Here is a 20,001-nt window from a genome sequence, read left to right as displayed (position 1 = left end):
TAAAGTTTAAACATAGACATATGTATTTTTGTAAAATGTTTGTTTCAAAACACCAATCAACGATTGAAGTCTAACTAAATTTAATATTCTTTATCGCATCGTTCGATGGTGCATTAAAACAAATAATCAACGCAAGAGTAAATAACAGAAAAATAAATAATTAACGCAACAACAACAACATCAGCAACAGCAATAAAAACAAACAAACTGGTACGACTTTATATGGCTGCTGCAACAGTTCGAGTGGCTCGCGGTTGATGTTGATTAAAATTTATCTTATCACTCACTAGACGGTCAGCTGCAGCAAACATACAAGAGTTTACACACTGGCACTGGCACTGGCAGTTCCTCGTTCGTTATTGAATAACAGCAGCCAGCCGTCAACAGCCTTTTTGCTAGCCATGGTTCAAGTGAGCTTAAATGAAATTATAGACTCTAGAGCTAGATTTGTAGTACCCAGCTTGTGTGGCATGGCATGATGAGTGCCGAAAATACATACAACCGTAATGAAATTGAAGCCGCGTTGATTAGACGGCTGATTGTTATTGGGCTGTTGTTGTTTTAAATTGTTTAACATCGGGTGACTATTCCGGTTGATTGAGGTATGGTGGAGATAAGAAACAATTACATACTGAGTTGAAGTATTACTGAATCAGAATCCGGCCAGTTAGGACCAAAGTTCATTTTTGGTGACTGACTGGTTTAACTGGACTTGTTGGATTGAAACTAAATTAGAAAAATGACACTCAGAAGCTTAATATTTTAAGGGTCGGAAATTGGAAATATTGAACATTGTCAATGAAAAGTCAAATTTCACTTCTAAACGATTCTGTTTTCCTCTGTGGAAACTGTGCAGTTCGGATTATTTGAAGGATTTTTCTTCAAAAATGTCAAAACCTTTAAAAATGTTTTGCAGCTTAGATGTGTTTCTCTAACAAAAGCAACGACTGGAAAAGCAAGGGTTCACTGTACCGGTCTGAAAGCTTCCCGATAACACCTCAAACTGGACAAATACCTTCTTTCTACTGTTTCGAGACGAAATTAGATAGGCATGCATAAATTAAACCGAAACTGTCACGGAGACAGCGAAAAAAAAAACTGGTTCGTCCAGCCTGCCAGACAAATGCATAACTGCCACTATACAGGCCCCTCAATTAAGGGTTTCTCAGGTTTCGATCTTTCCCCGTGCGGCATTTGGGGCGAAAAACTGAAAAGAATGCATCCGAGCTTGATTTACCCTACACCTATTATTATATGTAATGTTTGCGCGCGTCATCACTTCACATTCATACACAGACATTGACATTGATCGAGGCCATCATCGTGAGGTTTGCCCTTCGGGCGAATATGATAGAGTTGTGTAGTTAGACGATAGATTTTTCCGTTTTTACTTGTAGTATGGTGCACTCACCAATTATGATCGTCAACTAACAAGATGGAATTTTGACTTGAAACAAATTTCTAATCAAAGTTAGTCTAAACGGTCTAAACTTAAGAGTGGCAAAAAAAAATTACCAAAAATTCAAACCATCCAAACCTTTGTCAATAATGGCACGTACAGTGCAATGTCAATTGCCATTAGCCATTAGCCATGCATACGATGAGAAAATTGCTGGCGCCCGGGAAGTAAAATATCAACAATAAGCTTCTTCATAAGTCGCCGTTCCGCTTACCGTTGTAGCTACATATATTAGTTTATGGACAAAAGAACTTCTGTGTAGATGGAACTTTTGAACTTTTTTTTTCCACTGCAATAGCAAAGAGGGATTAGAGTGTGGGGGAATTGCATCACACTATAGGTACTTACAAATGCATCTCAAGTGCTGAGTGCATGTTGTAGCGTTGTTAGGAAGTTTTCTCTGTGCACAGTGAATCCATCGATGAGCATCACGTGATTCATCGAAGTGTGGAGATGTTCGTCATTTTCTATTTTATTAGCTGTCATTCCTTTCGAGTGTTTTTTCATTGTTTTATATGATTGTTTTTCGTTTCTTTTTTAAATTTCATTCAATATCGAAAGCTCAATTAAACAATTCTGTGTAGCATTGAGGCAATTTTATGAAGTACCATCGTGCGGTGTGACAATGGGCCAAAAAATATGGCATTTGAGTTGTTTTCTGAATAACTATTGTAATTAAGTGACTATGGGCCACTAGGCCGCTGCAAAAAATGACTTTTTGCTCCCATTGCTATTTTTAGAGCAAAAGAAGAAATTTTATGCCCACTATCATGGGTAAAACTTTGGTAACGTTTTCTCTGATACTTATGAAGATATTTCAAAAACAAACATTTTTTTTTTCTTTTTGGCCCATAGTCACTCCTCAGGCCCATAGTTACCCCGCACGACGGAAGTTGTTTTCAATTGCACCGCAAAGATATTAAACCCTGTACTGCATGGACTATGAATTCGTTGAGAAAAAAAATCAACGCACAGTGCACCAGAGCACCAATCTAGCTGTACACACTACCAAAAAAATCTGTAAAATTACATCACATATGATGTAAATAGAAAGAAGCATCATATATGACGGAATATTCAGTGCTAGTTGGAAATTACACGCCAGTATATTTGGAACGTGTAAAATAAAAAATGATGTAAAATTTAGCAACGTGTAAAATAAAAATGATGTAAATTATAAAATCACTGAATGTTGGAAGAAAAACTTTCCAATTGGAATTTGTTTTGTTTTATTTATTGTTAATATGATTCAATACTGGAATTTTCACGTCTCTTAATGAAAACAAAACTCATCTATAATTAATATGATTCATTTTATTAAGCGGCAAATTTTTTTTTAACACACATGCATTATATTTTATTTCTTTTATTTTTTCCGCGAAGTACCGGAGCCAATGTTGAACACCGTGGATCCGCTTCCAGAACCGCATCCCTGCTTTTCGGATATCTCCGGGAACCATCAACACCGATTAACTTACTCGCGCGCGGGGAAAATACTTTGGCGCACGACTTAACAGTTTTTGTCACATTTGTCTGGTCTTGTTCTTCACAGTTTATAATTTTACATGACATTATCACGTTCAGTGTATTGTAATATTTCATGTCGTGTAATTTTGAGAAATTTCCAATTCAGTGTTGTTGAGAATTTCGTGTAACCAAAAAAAAATTGTAAAATTACATCACATATGATGTAACGAAAAAGAAGCATCACAAATGATGGAATTTTCAGTGCGATTTGAATATTACACGTCTGCAATCTCAACAGACGTGTAAAATTTGAAAGACATGTAAAATATTAAGACGTGTAATATTTAATTCGCACTGAAAATTCCGTCGTATGTGATGCTTCTTTTTATTTACATCATATGTGATGTAAATTTGCATCAAATAATCGCGTTCCGTGTCAAGTAATATTTGTGTCATTAGAATTCAGTGCTGTTAAGGATTCAACAGTTTTTATTTTGTAAATTTACATCAATAAATCGCGTTCCATGTCATGTAATAATAAAGGTTTTCAATTTCAGTGTCGTTAAGGATTCAGATTTTTTTTCTGTGTAGGTACTAAATTAATAGAGGCCAGGAATGAAGAGATAGACATTTGGTGTCTTCGTTCGGCAACATTTTTCAGTTTTACAAGAAGTATCACACTAAGATTGCAATTATTCCGCTCGGGACCATGATCCTCTGAATTTCAGGAAAACAGCTCAAAATGACACTTGGAACTGTCAAAAACAAGCAATTTCCCGCGCCACGGGTAGATAGCTAACCGAATCACGTGACAAACCCTGAATCCAGAAATACGAAAGGATTTCCTTTCGAGGATTCAGGAAAACGAAAAAAATCAGAATAGAAATCTCCTGTATCTCACGACGTTGCTAAAATAACAGTGGTGGTTTCGAAATGTTTTTTTTGCGCTTTCATTTGCTTGCTGTCGGTTTCATCGTGGAAGTGGAAGTATGTGACTTTAATTTAAAATATTTCTGTACATCTAACAATGATTCATTTCTTCTAAATACAACGTGCGACATGTGTTTAGGCCTCTACTCGAAAAAGCGGAGTTTCTGGAAACCGTGCTGGAGGAAAAGTTCTCCCCGGAGGATCCTCCGGCGCAGTTACAAAATCAACTGCTCGCCGAATGGTTCTGCGACGTTCAACTCGCAGCCCAGTTTTTCACCATCAAACATATGGTTGAGCTGGTAAGTTTTCCAAAATTAACCCTGAATGACTGAGAATTGACATTCTTTCATTCTTTGTTTGCAGGCGAAATATATGAATTCTTATGAACGTGCCAATGAGACCAGCAGCGACGTCGTTATTTTATGAATACAACTTTTTCTAATATTATGCTGCTTCTCATAAAGAATAATATATGAATAAAAAATAAAAGTTTATTGATTTGGAAAATATTATATTTATTTTATTTTCTGCATAATTCAATTCCTAAACATCGAAAGAAAACAAACCTGAGCCTACAGGATAGTCCGAAAACGATCTGCAAATCACAGGAGAAAGCCGTTGCGAACCTACAGGACAATTTGACAGGTGTTTTCCTGAGCTGTTTTGTTGTCCTGAAATCGTCCTGTAATTTCAGCTGTTGAAAATACAGGACGAAATCCTCCCGACCACAGGAGAAAAGATTAAGTGTGTATATTCTGGTAAAAATTATTGCCGAGGGGTCCACCAATTATAGTTTGATGTATTCGACAAAGTTGTTTATCTGGTCAAAATACATAAATTTGTCGAATATGTTAAAATTCTATCACATCACCTTCAGAAGTTACAGTTGAAGTAAAAAAATATCTTGAGTGAACAGTTTTTTTTAAATCTAGAACGTTGTAGATTGGATAAAATGGTTCGCTGTCCTTGGGACAAAGTTGGAAAAAGTCAAGATCTACAATGTTTCCACACATTATGATGATTTTAGAAGTTTCTGAAGCTTTGCAGAAAGCATTTCGTGTATTATCTAAGTGATTTTCAAAGGATCGTGCATCAAAAAGTGCACATTATCGCAACACCACCTTTTGTGTGATTCTGGGTCGATTCACGATGACGTAATTTCCTTTTGCGGTCCTGTTTAAATAAAATTACGAACGAGAAATGGAGTGCTGCAAAATTTTTCGTGTAGCTGCACGGTCAAGAAATTAACTCAAAACTCAGTTTTAGGATAGCAAAAATCGAAGTCTCATTTTGTGAACTAAATTTAGCGCATTTTTTTGGTTTTTTAACTGTTATCTCTCCGGGAATGAACAGAAAGTTGAATATTCTTAAAAATTTCGAAAAGGAGGTTTGCTCATTGAAATGTTTCTACATGATTTCAACACCCTTTTTTTAAACACATTTCTTCTGGAACAACCAATTTTGCATTGAATATTCTGGGGCAGCGCTTCTACTTAAAACAAAAAATCCTATCGAATGTCCAAATGAGGAAGCTTCTATAGAATTCGAATGTGCCGAATCGATTGCTGAATTAACAAAAAACAAAATGATTGATTTTTAATTAATTAATACTAAAAACATCTAATTTCTTAACAACAGTTCTTGTTTTCGAGATACTTTTTGAAAATAGGTAAAAATTCATAAAACATATTTGTGCTTCGTTTGGCCAAACTAAACAAATTTGCAAACATGCTCCTTTTATGTATTCTTAAGTAAAATTTTCATGATTATCAGTAGTTTGTAATGAAGCAGACGACTTTTTTAGCCAGAAATTGAAAGGATTTTTTTCTAAGAATCATGTCAGTTTAGTCAATGTTATCGAACAATATATCATATTTCACGGTTTTCATATTAAAACCGTGAAATATGATATATTGTTCGTGTAGATTATAAATATTGTTAACAACTTTTGACAAAAATCGGTCATTACACATTCAATTTTTATTTTTATTTTTTTAATGTTTATTATTGTTTTGCGTAAATTTCATTAGGATGCTTCTGTTATTCCTTTTCTTATTCATATAACGTTTGAACTCGAGAAACGCTGACTGGGCTCTTTTATTCGTTGAGGCCAAAAGCTATTTATTAAAATATGAAATCAAGAATAGTTTGACATAAATTATTTATACTTGATACGGTTTTTATTAACATGTTTTCTCAATTTAAGTTACGTATTGACAGGTTTTGGCGAGAAAAAACATTCAAATAATTTCTCAAAAAGAAACAATTGTCACACCCAATGCTACCCAAACATGTGTGAAAATAATCATCATTGGCTAAAATTTTTTCACCGTGAACCCCAAACGTCTTAATCGGTCTGTCGTATATTTTGAAATCCTGTTCCAAATTTACACGAATTTGGAACAAAGGCGTATATCTGTTGGGAATTTTGAAATCGATAACTGTGCTAAAACAGCAATTTACGCCACCGGTGCCAGACGGACCGTTTTAGCGTGGTCGAAAACCGTGTTTTGCATACACTGTTGGGACAACCCTAAAAATGTGTGAATAAGAATTAAAAGGGGAACCCAAATGTTTGCTTTACTTCCTCAGCGTGTTGAATTAGAAAATAAGGAATCAAAACAGAAATCGCGAAGTGTCAAATACTGTGAGGTCAGGCACTGCGTGAATCGACCTATTTCTGATGATAAATTGAACATTTTCCACCTGAAATTAGCGTAGAAATCGGTGGAACCAGCAGAGTTTTGAATGATTGAAAATACTCTTTTTTGTTTGAAAAGTACCCATTTTGCTCAACGAAAAAATCCAGACTGTTGACAATTTCGAAAAACACGACTTCGATTGGCGGCTTCAAGACGTTCTGATATCATCAATATCTGGCAGTGAAACGGCGAATGCCACATTTCGCTACAAAATGGACACTTGAGTTCCAAAATATGTGCATATACCCTAAGTTAGAAGCACGTTAAGGTGCAAGTCGAAAGCACAAAAGCTGCAAGTCTGATTTTATTGCTAGAATTATCCAGTACCAGACGGATACAGTACCAGAAAATACAAGTTTGTTTAAGAATTCAAGTTTGTGTCGGAAATCTTGTCAGAATGAAATCTGAACTGTCAGAAATTTAGTTTGAGTCGGACATCTTGTCGGAAAAATGTTTGAATTGTGAGAAAATAAGCGCGTGTCGGAATTCTTAAGCGAATATTGTCGGAAATCTTGCCTCAAACTTGTTAGAATTGAGCCTGAGTCGAAAATAAGCTTGCGTCAGAATTCTTGTCTGAATATTGTCAGAAATCTTGTTAGAAATATTGATGAAAATTATTTCAAAAGAAGTTTTGTCAGAAATTGAATCTGTGTAAAAATTGTCTGAAATATTGACAGATATAAAGCCTTTGTCAGAAACAACTTGTAAGAACTTGTCTGAATGTAAAATTTTGAATTCGGCATAAAGATGATGCCTATTTCAGCTATTTTTGAATTGGTATTGGACAAATTGGGTCCGAAGGTGTCTGATTTGTCAAAAAATTAAAATCGTGTGTCGGAATCAAAGAACCAACTGCTGAACTTCAACAATAATTAACCCTTCGTTTCATAAAGTAACAAATTTGCAACAATTAAGGGGCCGTTCACATACCACGTGGACAACTTAGAGGGGAGGGGGGTATGGAAATGTCCACGCTTGTCCACGGAGAGGGGGGTAGGGGTTTGGGTCATGTCCACGTGGACATACTTACTTTCAAAATATTTTTTAAAGGTGAATAAATATTAACTATTAAGATGTTTAAACCAAAATCTTAAAAGTTCATGTTTACACAATTAGGAGTTACTTGAAAGCAAGTGATAAATATGATAATAAAGAAATTTAATATTTTTAATTTTTTTATATCAGGAAATTCTTATTCGATGTTATTCAAAATCAGCCATTTCTATAACAAAAAGGCCAAAAGTGGTGTTTTCTAACTGTCAAATTATAGGTATTAAAAAAAACTATTTCAAATTTGTCCACGTGGACATCCGGGGAGGGGGGTAGGGGTTTGCCAAATGTCCACGCTTGTCCACGGAGGGGGAGGAGGGGGTAAAAAATCTCATTTTTCTGTCCACGTGGTATCTGAACGGCCCCTAATGTATGGAAAAAGTGAAAAATCGTATTTTATTTTATTTTTTTTCCTTGATGTACTCATCATTTCCAACTGTTTAAAATTATTTTTAAGGAAAAATAAAAAATCATGAAATGAAGGGTGAAGCCATTTTAAGTTTTTCAAAATTTCAGGATTTCGTCAGTTTTGCAAATATTGGGTCAGGTTGTCAGGGTGTCAGGTTGTTCGTAAATTGGAAATTATTCTTCTCATTTGCCCCAATTTGCTGCTTTTTCAACTAAATTGCTGCTTTTCCAGCTCAGGAACATCTGAGTGTTTTAATTTCAAGTAGAAGTGAATAGTTTTTTTTCCAGTCAGAATGGCTAAAAATGTTCAGTTAAAGTTGTTATAGAATAGAAAACGGCAAATAGTGCCGAAAGTCACTTAAAAACCATACAATTTTGTACGAAGCTGAAACATTTCGTATATGCTTGCCACCGAATTCTCTCTTGTTCTCATCCCCCTGGTTTAATTCGAAAATGATAAAAAGTCCGCCATGTTGCAGATTCTAAAAATTATTTCGTACAATTATTTATACCCAGTGCGGGTTCGGTAACAGCTGCCAGCAGTTTAAAAAAAAGGCTGAATGTTTTGATTGAAAAGCAAAGAACTTAGAACTGACTTGAAACATAACTTTGTCAGTTCCATAAATGCTTTATCGGCCAATTTGTCTCTATTTTATACATGATAGGAATATTATACAATGTTTGTAACAAAAAGCCACTTTTTTAACCTCTAGTTTAGCTCCAAATACTATTTTAAAGCATGAAACATGTGATTGATTGATCCAAAATTTCATTTGCACTGTCTGAGTAGTCTCAATTGAAAGTAAAACATAAAATCCCTGGAACACAGGAAATACTCTAACAAGCATTTTAAAAAGTATGCAGAATGGTTGAAGACGGTCATAACTTTTAGCGAGTGAAAATGAGCGCTTTTTGAGTGAAATGAGCGAAACAACCAAAATTGTCAGCCCGATTAACGAAATTGTTAGCAAAGTTCGACTTATTGTTAGGTATTTTGATAGATCATGCTTGGCACAGACTGTTGTACAAAAATTCCGTCATCTGGCCCCACATGCGATTTTATGTTTTCTAAGACGGCAGTAAAACGACTATAATCGAAACAAACAAAAAACTAAGTAGAACGCTTCAATTTAAAATTTATCTACGACGGTTTTATCAACTGCATATCGTTAATTACAGGAAAGATAATTTATGGAATGCTCTTTTTGTGAGAAAGAAGATAAGCAAGCACGCGAACCAGGCATATGGCAGTCATATTCGATAATTAAATGCATGGATATATGTAAGTGCATGAGATAAAGGGACAGTAAAAATCAATTAAGTGTGACTTAATCAACATAAAATTGTTATAAATATAATAGCTTCTCAGACTCAATCGCAAGGTAAGCGTAACTCAAGTATCTGTGTTTGTTTTTTCAAAAATATGTATCCTACCTACTATTTACTCCACGGCTTGTTATTCACACAATCCAGTGAATCAATTTTTTTTGAAATTTTGTTCGCAACACTATTACCTAGTTACAAATTTTGAATTCCTATGAAAATCGATGAAGGTTAAATTGTATAATCAACAATATTTTTTTTAACTGTTTTGTTATCATTGTTTTGCTTTTATCGGAACAAAATAGGGGCTTGTGATATAGCTCAGTTGGCAAGTCTGTTGTCTCCTGAGCCGATGTCCGCGAGTTCGAGCCCAAGAGCAAACATCTAACACAGTTGTACCAGATAAGTTTTAATAACGATCCGCCAACTGCAACGTTGATAAAGTCGCGAATGCCATAATGATGTTAAAACGACTATAATCGAAACAAAAAAAAAAAAGGAACAAAATAGACACGCACCTTACAGAGTATTTTTCCAATAACATCCACTTCGCTCATAAACCTGTTGCGATGATGAATATTTGTTTGTTTGTTTGTTCGCCTGATTAGGGCAATTATACACCTTAGGAATCAGCTCAATTTAAGTAGCTAGATATAAAGCGACGGCGCAACCTTCCTCTATCAATCTTTACCTTCATCACCCGACGAACAACTTCCTCTAATAAACTCGTCACATTCCTCCTCAACACCGGAAGATCAATCTCTGTAGTTGTTGTTTCGTTTGCTTTGGTTTTTGCTCGACTGAACACGTGAAATATGTATTTCATTTTGGGGGCGGCAAGATTCTCGGATAAATGTAACCAATTTAAGTGCTATAATTCAATTGGCCTAAAAGAAACTTAAAACAATGGCCTAAGCTGATCTTGAAATAGACTCGCCAAATTAGTTCGCTACTGGTGTAATTTTGGGTTGCACAAATCAGTGTTACTTGAACGCATGACAAAAAAAAACTACTAAACTAACGGTAGTGAAATCAAAATTCAATGTCACGCTCTGGTGTGAATGTCGTTTGGTTTAGTTGTTGTCAACGTTAGCCTGTAAAGTTGTGTTTGATCGTTATCGAACCGTTTATGATATCAGAAACTTTAGTGCTTAAACACCAACAGTATCAGCAATTGATTTAGCGTCGCTGTAAAAAGTTTCGTTCATTTTCCGTTAATCCCTGCAACAGTGTGTAGGGCAGTTAATTAAAATATTTAAATAGTCCGCCATTCTGACCGATCGAGAAAAAGACAATGAACCTCTATGAGTATGTATGACCGTCGACCGACGAGTGACAACATTCAACCAGACAAGCTGGCAAATAGGAACTGGGGCAGGTTAATGACCTCATTTTCGGTTTACACTCTCGTTCAACAGTATGGGGTCACGGCAGGATAAGTTCTACAGCAATGATGGATTTACCGAATAAACTCTGTTGAGCTCAAGATAGTAACAACAAAGTTTGATCGTCACACAGGACTTGAAGCGTAAGTCTTATTTTTACTCTTATGTGATTTATGCATCAACGAAGATTATAGTTATATAACCTAAATACTTACATACATATTAACCAGCATAATGTAATTTTTTTTTCAATAATTTTCTAAATTTATCTGATAAATATACCTATACGCTAAATACACTTTATTGCTACGTACGACGTCTAGATCGTTTTCAAGGGTCATTTTCATAAGACCAACTTGAAAAAGAACTTAAAAAAATAGGGTGCATCTTCTTGTTAAAGATTCGAAGAACGACTTTGCTGAAAACCATAAACCTCTTGAGGAATGAATTAAAGACGATTTAGAGAAATTTTGTAACTCGTGAACACGAAATTATTGCGGCACCGAAAATGTCATGCCCATTTTCTTATAATGCTTAGAATCAAACCAAAATTTTAGGGTAGTTTTACACACAGCAGCGCTTGGTTTGACGGAAGAAGCTTATTTTTGACTCGACTTTGGCTCTAGCTTCTTCTGCTTCTTATTTGTCTTTAGACCCAATCTTTCCGACAGGGCTGAGTGGGAATCCACGTTTTTGTCCATATCCAAAACTGAGGCAGTTTTCTTCCTTGCGTTAGCACGCATGGCCGCATGACTTTCCGGTCCAAAATGTTGTCCATCGGACCCGGTTTCGGCTCAATTTTTTGTCCACGAAACTGCTTTCCTCTCCGTATTCCCGAATTGAGTTTCAGAACGCTCCAATGCTTCTTTCATGTACGCCAACTGAATCATCGAAATGTTGGGGATATTCAACCATTTTTGCACGATATTTTTGCGTTTTTTCGGGGATATGCTTGTCATTTTCACGAAAATTATGAAAAGTGGAGCTTAATATACACAGAATTTTAAATAAAACTGTAAAAAACAACACCCAGCAAAAATCAGCTGTTTAAACTAGGCTTGCCAGATACTTAAAAAAAAAAGCGGGACACAGCCGAAAAAAAGCTGGACATTTGTGAAACTCCTAAAAAAAACAGATTAACATAATCCAAAGTTGTTCATTGTAGACTAATTTTATTTTTAACGCGGATTGATTTTGTTCAGTTTTTTCTTACATGACTTCTATTTTCCCTGGTGTTTGTCATAAACACGTTTAATTTTCACGTTTCTCGCTAATTAACACGTTATTTAGGAGAAAATAAACACGAAATATAAGTCCTACATGTAAACAGCTGATTTGATACCGCGTAAAACCATTGTGTAATAATAAATATATTTTAAATTTATTTTAAAAATTTGAAAACTCAAGAAAACTTCCATCATTGTATACTTTGGACAATTGAGTCTAAAAAAGTGATGTACACAGGGTTCAACACGCAGGAGTGCGTCGAATGAGAAAGAGCAAATAAAACGCAGCTCTTTCGTTCTCGATTCACGGGTCACGGACACATTTGATAGCTCGAAATTCTCTAGAGAAATTTGCGACCAAAACGCAGCTGAGCGAATTCGCGCGCGCCTGTTCGAGAGCGCAAGCGGTTCGGAAACTGTGTAGGAACACCGAGCATCTACCGAGAGGACACGGCGGCTCACCGGACGGCGCGCGCGGCTCTCTTTAGCACACGGAGTGTTCGCCGTGTTTTCGTTATAGAGTTGTTTTTGACATTTCTTACGCACACTTGCTGAGCGTGTACAGATGAGACGGGACAATTAACCTCAAAAACTCTCGGTACAAAAAACGAACAGCCGGTCGACACACATGATCGTTTTTGAGGTTAATTGTCCCAAAACTGAAAAGGCTTGGAAAAACAACCAGCATATTATCACGAACACTACCAGCGGCAAATAGGACTATTGAGGGCCGACGGAATAATCTGTGCGAATATTATTAAATCAATAGATATGGTAAAACAGATAGAAGCACGCTATAACCTTGGGAGGAGGGTTATAACAATCAATGTTAGAAGTTTTAAAATACATACTAGTAATAGTAACTAGCACTGGTAACTATGAAAAATTTACCATGCAATAGTAAAATTTCGCAAAAAACGCCAAATCAAGGAGCTTTACACAAGGATTGTTAAAATGAATGTTAAAAATATTCTAGCCGATAGTAATAGTTACCAGCACTAGTAACTATGAAAAACTTACCATGCAAAAGTGAAATTTCGCAAAAAACGCCAAATCAAAGAGCTTTACTCAAGGATTGTTAAAATGAATGTTGAATATATGCTAGCCACTTAGGCTCTTTGATTTGGCGTTTATCGCGAAATTTTACTTTTGCTTGGTAAATTTTTCATAGTTACTAGTGCTGGTAACTATAACTAGTGGCTAGAACATTTTTAACATTCATTTTAACAATCCTTGTGTAAAGCTCTTTGATTTGGCGCATTTTGCGAAATATTACTATTGCATGGTAAATTTTTCATAGTTACTAGTGCTGGTAACTATTACTAACGGCTAGAATATTTTTAACATTTATTTTAACAATCCTTGTGTAAAGCTCTTTCATTAGGCATTTTTTGCGAAATTTTACTATTGCATGGTAAATTTTTCATAGTTACTAGTGCTGGTAACTGTTACTAATGGGAACGTTAACCTCCTACATTAATTCTTATAACCCTCCGCCAAATTCCATTACGCGCTCACATATATTTCAACTATCCTGTTGATAAAATCATACACACAGATTTCTCAATCGGCACTGCAAACAGAAACATGAACGAAACAAAAGGCCCTCACTCGAGCCCGTGCGGGCCGCCCGGTGACAAAAAGAGGGCCGCCTCGAACCATTCGGAGAGCCGCCGCGCGCTGCATTGTGGGCCGCTGCGTGCTGTTTTTTGAGCCAAAAGAGAGGCCTCACCCGCCGCTCGATTACACACAAAAAAAAAGCATAGTAAAATTACTAGATCCGTGGTTTAAATGAACAACACGCAACCATATTTTTGAGTCAATAATGTTTCGTTCTTGATATTACTATGCACATAGTAATTTTACTTCGTGTTAATTTTGGCTGCGCATAGTAATTTCGACTACGTTCATAGTAAAATTGTCAATGAAAGCATGGGTTTGTTTTTCATTGTGCATAGTAAAATTGATATGTTTCATGATAAAAACTATGATATGTTATGATATAAATAAGTACATGTTGCTTGATTTGACAACAAAATTACCATGCACCATGGTATAACTATATTGAAGTACTTTAGAATTAACGCTCTTTGTGATTTTTTGAGATCTAGAAATAATTTATTTTGAAACGAATTTTTATTTTTACATAAAAACTATCACAACACTTAACTCTATATTTAAAGCACGATACAATAGTCTTCTTGAACTTTGATGATTCACTGTTATGCTCTGAAAAAAAAACGAAAAATCAATTAATGAGCAGAGCAAATTAGGTAATTGTTCTACTTACGCTGGAATAGATTTGGATGTATTAATTGGCATAGTCATCTTGAGGCCAACGATCCCGAAAGTGGGCGCAAGGATAACGAAGAGAGATCCCCTCAACCGGGGGATTTCAGGATGCATCGGATGGACCAGCTTAAATTAAATCCAAAGAAAGATAGGAAAAACGGATCGGAGTGAATATGTTTAAAAGTAACAAAAAAAACTACAATTTTACTTACCTGAGAGACTGCGTTTTCCGACTCGACAAAAGTGCTGATTTATTTTTCACTCCCAGTGGGCCAGCACCTGGTTAGTTGAAACGCAACCGGCTGACCAGAGAAAAACAAACACTCAAACTAAGCACATTGGTAATATTACTATGGATTTATAATGAGCATAGTATTTTCGACAACACAGATGACGATGTTTCAATGTTACCATGGGCATAGTAATTTTAGGAACACGAATTGTGTAATGTCCAAACATCATGCGCATGGTAATTTAGACACGAGGTAATTACTATGAGCTGTCAAAGTTCGCATAGTAAAAATACTATGTCGTAGTATTATTGCCCAGATTTTTGGTGGAAAATACTAAATCATGGTCGAAAATACTAAATGATGGATATAGTAAAATTATCATGACTCTGTATTTGAAAAACCCATGCAATTTTTTTCCGTGTAGGACGCGCGAGAGCTAGCCGTGCCTGTTTGATTCGACCGCTCGCGCAGATTGTGCATCTCGTCGACGAGAACGAGGGGAAAAGATTGAGCGAGCGTGTTTTTGTTTCGAGCGAGAGCGCGTCAACGGCCAGAACGCAAACGAAGAAGTGTTTCGCTCGAGAGAAATGGTTTGCGTGAGCCGCGCGTGGCTAAAAGAGGGCGTTTTGTTGAACCCTGTGTACACAGCAAATTTTTTTTTGCTGGAAACCAGCAAAATTTTGCTGGATTTTGTCCCGCTGACTTTCCAGCAAAATTTCCAGCAATTCAAATTGCTGGAAAAAACAGCAAACGTTAATGCTGGTTTCCAGCAATTCAAATTGCTGGAAAATCAGCAATCCAGATTGCTGGAAACCAGCTATTTCTTTCAACACAACCGGCTGTATTTAGTATCAAATTTATATTTCAATTCAAATTTAAATTTTGATTACTGGCTGTACATAGTTATTTATGAGCAATAAAAACAGTTATTTTCTCCCAATTTTTAATAAAGGGATACATTTATTTTCAGAAACACGATTTTTTTTTCAATATTCTATATATAGCATCGGCTTTGGGGAGGCAACTTTGTGCCAAAGTGTTGATCATCCGCCATCTGTAAGAATGATTTTGATTAGAATCTTTTATATAATATCTACCTGTCCTATAAAAACTCACCCTTGACTTGATATCTTGTTGCTAGAATATAGAGGAAAATAAAATAATTATATTAATCTAACCAAATTTCATAAAATAGAGTCTCACCTTGCTTCAGCGTACGGAAACAAACAGACTCCAATTTGACAACTCGATTGCTGATTTTCCAGCAAACTAAATCAATTGCTGGAAAGTCCAGCAATTTGAAAACCGATTGCTGATTTTTGGGCAAAAATGACAAGAACACAATCGAATGCTGAAAAATCCAGCAATTCGAAAACCGATTGGTGGTTTCCAGCAACAATTTGGATTGCTGAACGTTTCCAGCAAATTTTTTTGCTGGAAATCGAGGCAAAAATTTACAGTGTACAATATAAGGCAGTTTATGGGCTGGTATGAATAAAGCTCTAGTAATTGCTTTTGCTATTTTCGAGCAGTTTTGTGAGTCAAATACTTCGAATGGCAAGCATATTTTTAATCCGGAGCTGGTTGAAAGTAAATGTTCTACTCTGCTTTTTCATATCTATTTGAGCAAATGCTTTCAAATTTTGCCATTCTAAAGTTCAAGCTAAGTAAAAGCTATCGAAGTAATTGCTATTTTCTTATTCATACCACCTATGGTTTAATTAAGATTCCGGTGAAAAATTAAGTTCTTTAATCATTTGGAAGCTAATTAAACAATATTTTCTTCATACCAAAGTTATTTAGATATCATTGGTTGAACGTTCTCCAAGAACGGTTAACTGAGTCAGAATATTTCTGTAATGGTTCTATTTCAATAAAAATTCTAGTAATAAAGTAAAGGGTATTAGATTTTATATTTTTTTGCTAATTCTGTTAGAGTAAAACGCTGTTACATGGTTTCCAACTTGTCGATGTATAAGATTAGTGTTCGAATAATTAATTTTGAAGTTAAAATAATTCGTTTCAAACTCTGTTCTTGTTTAGTTACACTTCTACACTGAAGACGAGATACAGTTGCGTTCAAAAAAGAATGAAATCGCGTGAAGCTGCTCACCCACCTCCAACTTTGACAAGCTGCCATTTCTCTCTCGGTTGATATTTTTTCATGAAAATTTTACACAATTTAGTTCAACTATCCAACAAACAACTTCCAAAATTTAAAGTCTTTACAACGCCGAGAAACAAAGATACAGCTATTCCCGTAAAAAAGGGAAATTTGGAATTGCTTCACTAAAAATGCTGTATCTTCGACAATTTTCATTGAAAAATCTTGAAATTTGGTCCAAAGATGTAAAATTGTTTGATCTAATAACAGGCCAAGTTTCGTCAAAATCGATTAACGTGATCAAAAATGGTGCCGGGTAGAAAATGAGGTTCATTGTCGCCCAGCAGACGATTTCATTCTTTTTTGGACGGATGTTTGTATGGAAAACATCGTAATCCATGTATTCTTGATTTTTTCTTTCAATAAATCAAAATTTATCACAAAGAATGTTGTTAATTGATAGGAACTTCATTCGTGCTTTGTTTAGAAACATAAATTGTTTCAACAGAGCTGGTATTGAAACACAAGAACAAATAGAACACTCGCTGTAATTGTGTAATAAATTTGTTTATTGGTATAATTAGCTAGTCATTTCTGAAACTCTGTTCTTCTTATTTTGAACTCTGTTGAAACATTTTCTCTTCTGAAACAAAGCACGAATAAAGTTCCTATCTATTTACAACATTCTTTGTAATAAATTTTGATTTTGTGAAAGAAAAATCCAAGAATACATGGATTACGATATTTTCCATACAAACATCCGTCCAAAAAAGAATGAAATCGTCTGCTGGGCGACAATGAACCTCATTTTCTACCCGGCACCATTTTTGATCACGTTAATCGATTTTGACGAAACTTGGCCTGATATTAGATCAAACATTTTTACATCTTTGGACCAAATTTCAAGATTTTTCAATGAAAATGATCAAAGATACAGCATTTTTAGTGAAATAACTCCAAATTTCCCTTTTTTACGGGAAAAGCTGTATCTTTGTCTCCCGGCATTGTAAAGACTTCAAATTTTGGAGGGTGTTTGTTGGATAGTTGAACTAAATTGTGTGAAATTTTCATGAAAAAATACCAACCGAGAGAGAAATGGCAGCTTGTCAAAGTTGGAAGTGGGTGTGCAGCTTCACGCGATTTCATTCTTTTTTGAACGCAACTGTAGGTTTTTGTAATTCAAGTTTATAGTTTCAATACAAAAGGTTAAACAAAATTTACAATTAAAAATTAGTATCAATTCATGAACCTCATATAGTGTCTAGTCATCTAAATGTCTAGTCTTCAGATTTAAGAGTAAATTCCGCCGGAGGCGAGCCAAATTTCTGACTTGCTTGTTAACACTTATTTTCAAACACCTTTTAATGTGTATTTTTTCGATACTACGGTGAAAGTTTAACTTGGAAAAAATCTCCATGGGGGGGGGGGGGGGTTAAACCCCTAAAACCCCCTCCCCCGTTCGTACGGCCTTGGTTGAAAGTAGCTTCTGTTCTTGAAACATCTTCAAGTCAATTAATCAATTTTTATTATTGAGAAATTGAGAGAGAAAAAATGGTATCAACAGTCAAAAAAATTTAAAAAAGCTAAAAATTTTACTAACATTTTCCACCGATAATTGTTTTTGTTTTTGAACATTACGGTACGGTGCAGATTTTTTGTTGGTCTAATTTTTTTTTTTTTTGAAGAATAAAGATTTAAATGTAGCAACACTGATAGCTGGGAAGAAATTGTTGTTATTTTTTGTACGTTGTGTGGCGGGAGTCTTAATAAATTTTTTCTCCACTAGGGCGCTCTTGGCAAGAATTCTCTTTCTCTCACTTATATGCGAAAGCTCTCACACTCGCCGTGCGAGTCACTTACAGCTCGTGTAAACTCGGATAACGCGTGGAGCACGATCAGCAAAAGAGGGTTACACTCGAAGCCGAACTGAAAACAGTGTTATTTTCTCCAGGCTCTTCGTTGTTTGCGAGGAACAAACCAACCATGACTAAAAGATTATTTCAAACAGCTGAGCTCTATAAAATGAATGTTCATCCTACAAACATAAATTTCAAAATTAATTTAAATTAACACTCGATTTCAAACCCGTAACTTAAAATCCAAGAGTTTTCTTTGTTAAAGTTTTATAAAAAGGATAGTGTACCAAACTTTCAAACATTCAAAAATAATACTGAGATTTATAAAGATGTTCCCCAAGATTTACACGAATGAAAATGTATCATTAGGTAAATAAATTATTTACAATAAGCACGAAAGAACAGTTTTAAACAATAACTTGAAAAACTTTTATTTTCTTGAGCAACTGATTAAAATAAACATGGTACATTTAAAGAATTTTACAAAAAAGAAGAGACAAATTTTTCAACTTCAGCAATGAAAATATCACGAGTGCGGAAGTATGCGGGATTTTTTTCTCCTGTACATGGTTCAAGAAGTTATCGCCGTATATCGAAACCATGCCATATTTGATGTAGGCCGTTATAGCGAAAGGCAGTATAACAAGCATCGGTATAGCGAAGTATGAGTGTAAAAGTTTGAACTCCTTTCAAAATCTGGCATTAGAATATACCAAAGGTTTTTCACACGTCTTTTTTGCCTGAGAGAAAACATTAATTTTCAACACTTGGAATTTTTTTAAGATTGTAGAAGCTTGGAAAGTTAAACCTGAGACATGAAACATGAAACTCATGTCTTTAAGATCTCAGAATTAAAAATGATCGGAATTCGACCAAACCGAACTGAACGCCATCAGCGAGACACTTGAAATTTAGATACACATATTTTTATCTAGTGTTGGAATATTTGAAATTTCTGAACCAGGATCGGATATTTATTATTCGAGGAACTAATTTCAGTCAATTTAACTACCTTTTTGTGGTCTAGAATATGGATTATATTTATTAGCTGGAATTTCTGTTGTTTAGAAATTTTGTCATGGCGCTCAGTTCGGTCTGGTCGAATCCATGCCAAATAAGGCAAGAGACTGGTTTCATGTCTCTTATCCCATGTCTCACATCCCACTTCTTATTTCTCTCATCTCATCTCTCACGTCTCATGTCACATTTCTCACGTCTCATGTCTCACTTATCTCATCACATGTCTCATTTCTCACGTCTAACGTCCTACTTCTTATTTCTCACTTCTAATCTCTCACGACTTATGTCACATTTCTCACGGCTCACTTCTCATGTTTCACATCTCACTTTTCTCTTGTCAATTCTCAAGTCCTTCTTTCTATTTCTCACATCACACTTCTCACTTCTCTGGTTTCAGTCTCACTTCTCACGTCTTATGCCACAGGTCTTACGTCTCATGTCGCAGGTCCCATGTCTCATTTCTAAGTTCTAGTGTCCCAGTATTCAGGTTTCATGTCTCAAGTTTGGTATTTTTTCAGAGTCTAAAATCTCACATCTCAGGTCTCA

General features: G+C 35.4%; 1 protein-coding gene across 1 annotated transcript; it reads left to right on the top strand.

Annotated features, from left to right (window-relative positions):
- Positions 1 to 401: 401 nt before the first annotated feature.
- LOC129752067 (uncharacterized) lies at positions 402 to 4,323 on the top strand. The gene is made up of 4 exons (XM_055747862.1): positions 402 to 410; positions 3,810 to 3,913; positions 3,996 to 4,155; positions 4,220 to 4,323. The coding sequence occupies exons 1-4, from the start codon at positions 402 to 404 to the stop codon at positions 4,280 to 4,282; spliced, it is 336 nt and encodes a 111-aa protein (XP_055603837.1). The 3' UTR covers positions 4,283 to 4,323.
- The last annotated feature ends 15,678 nt before the right edge of the window (positions 4,324 to 20,001 follow it).

Source organism: Uranotaenia lowii, chromosome 3 (genome assembly GCF_029784155.1).
Source record: "Uranotaenia lowii strain MFRU-FL chromosome 3, ASM2978415v1, whole genome shotgun sequence".
In the NCBI taxonomy this organism is placed as follows: domain Eukaryota; kingdom Metazoa; phylum Arthropoda; class Insecta; order Diptera; family Culicidae; genus Uranotaenia; species Uranotaenia lowii.
Note: the sequence above shows the minus strand (reverse complement) of the source record. Positions and strands in the feature narration are given on the sequence as shown.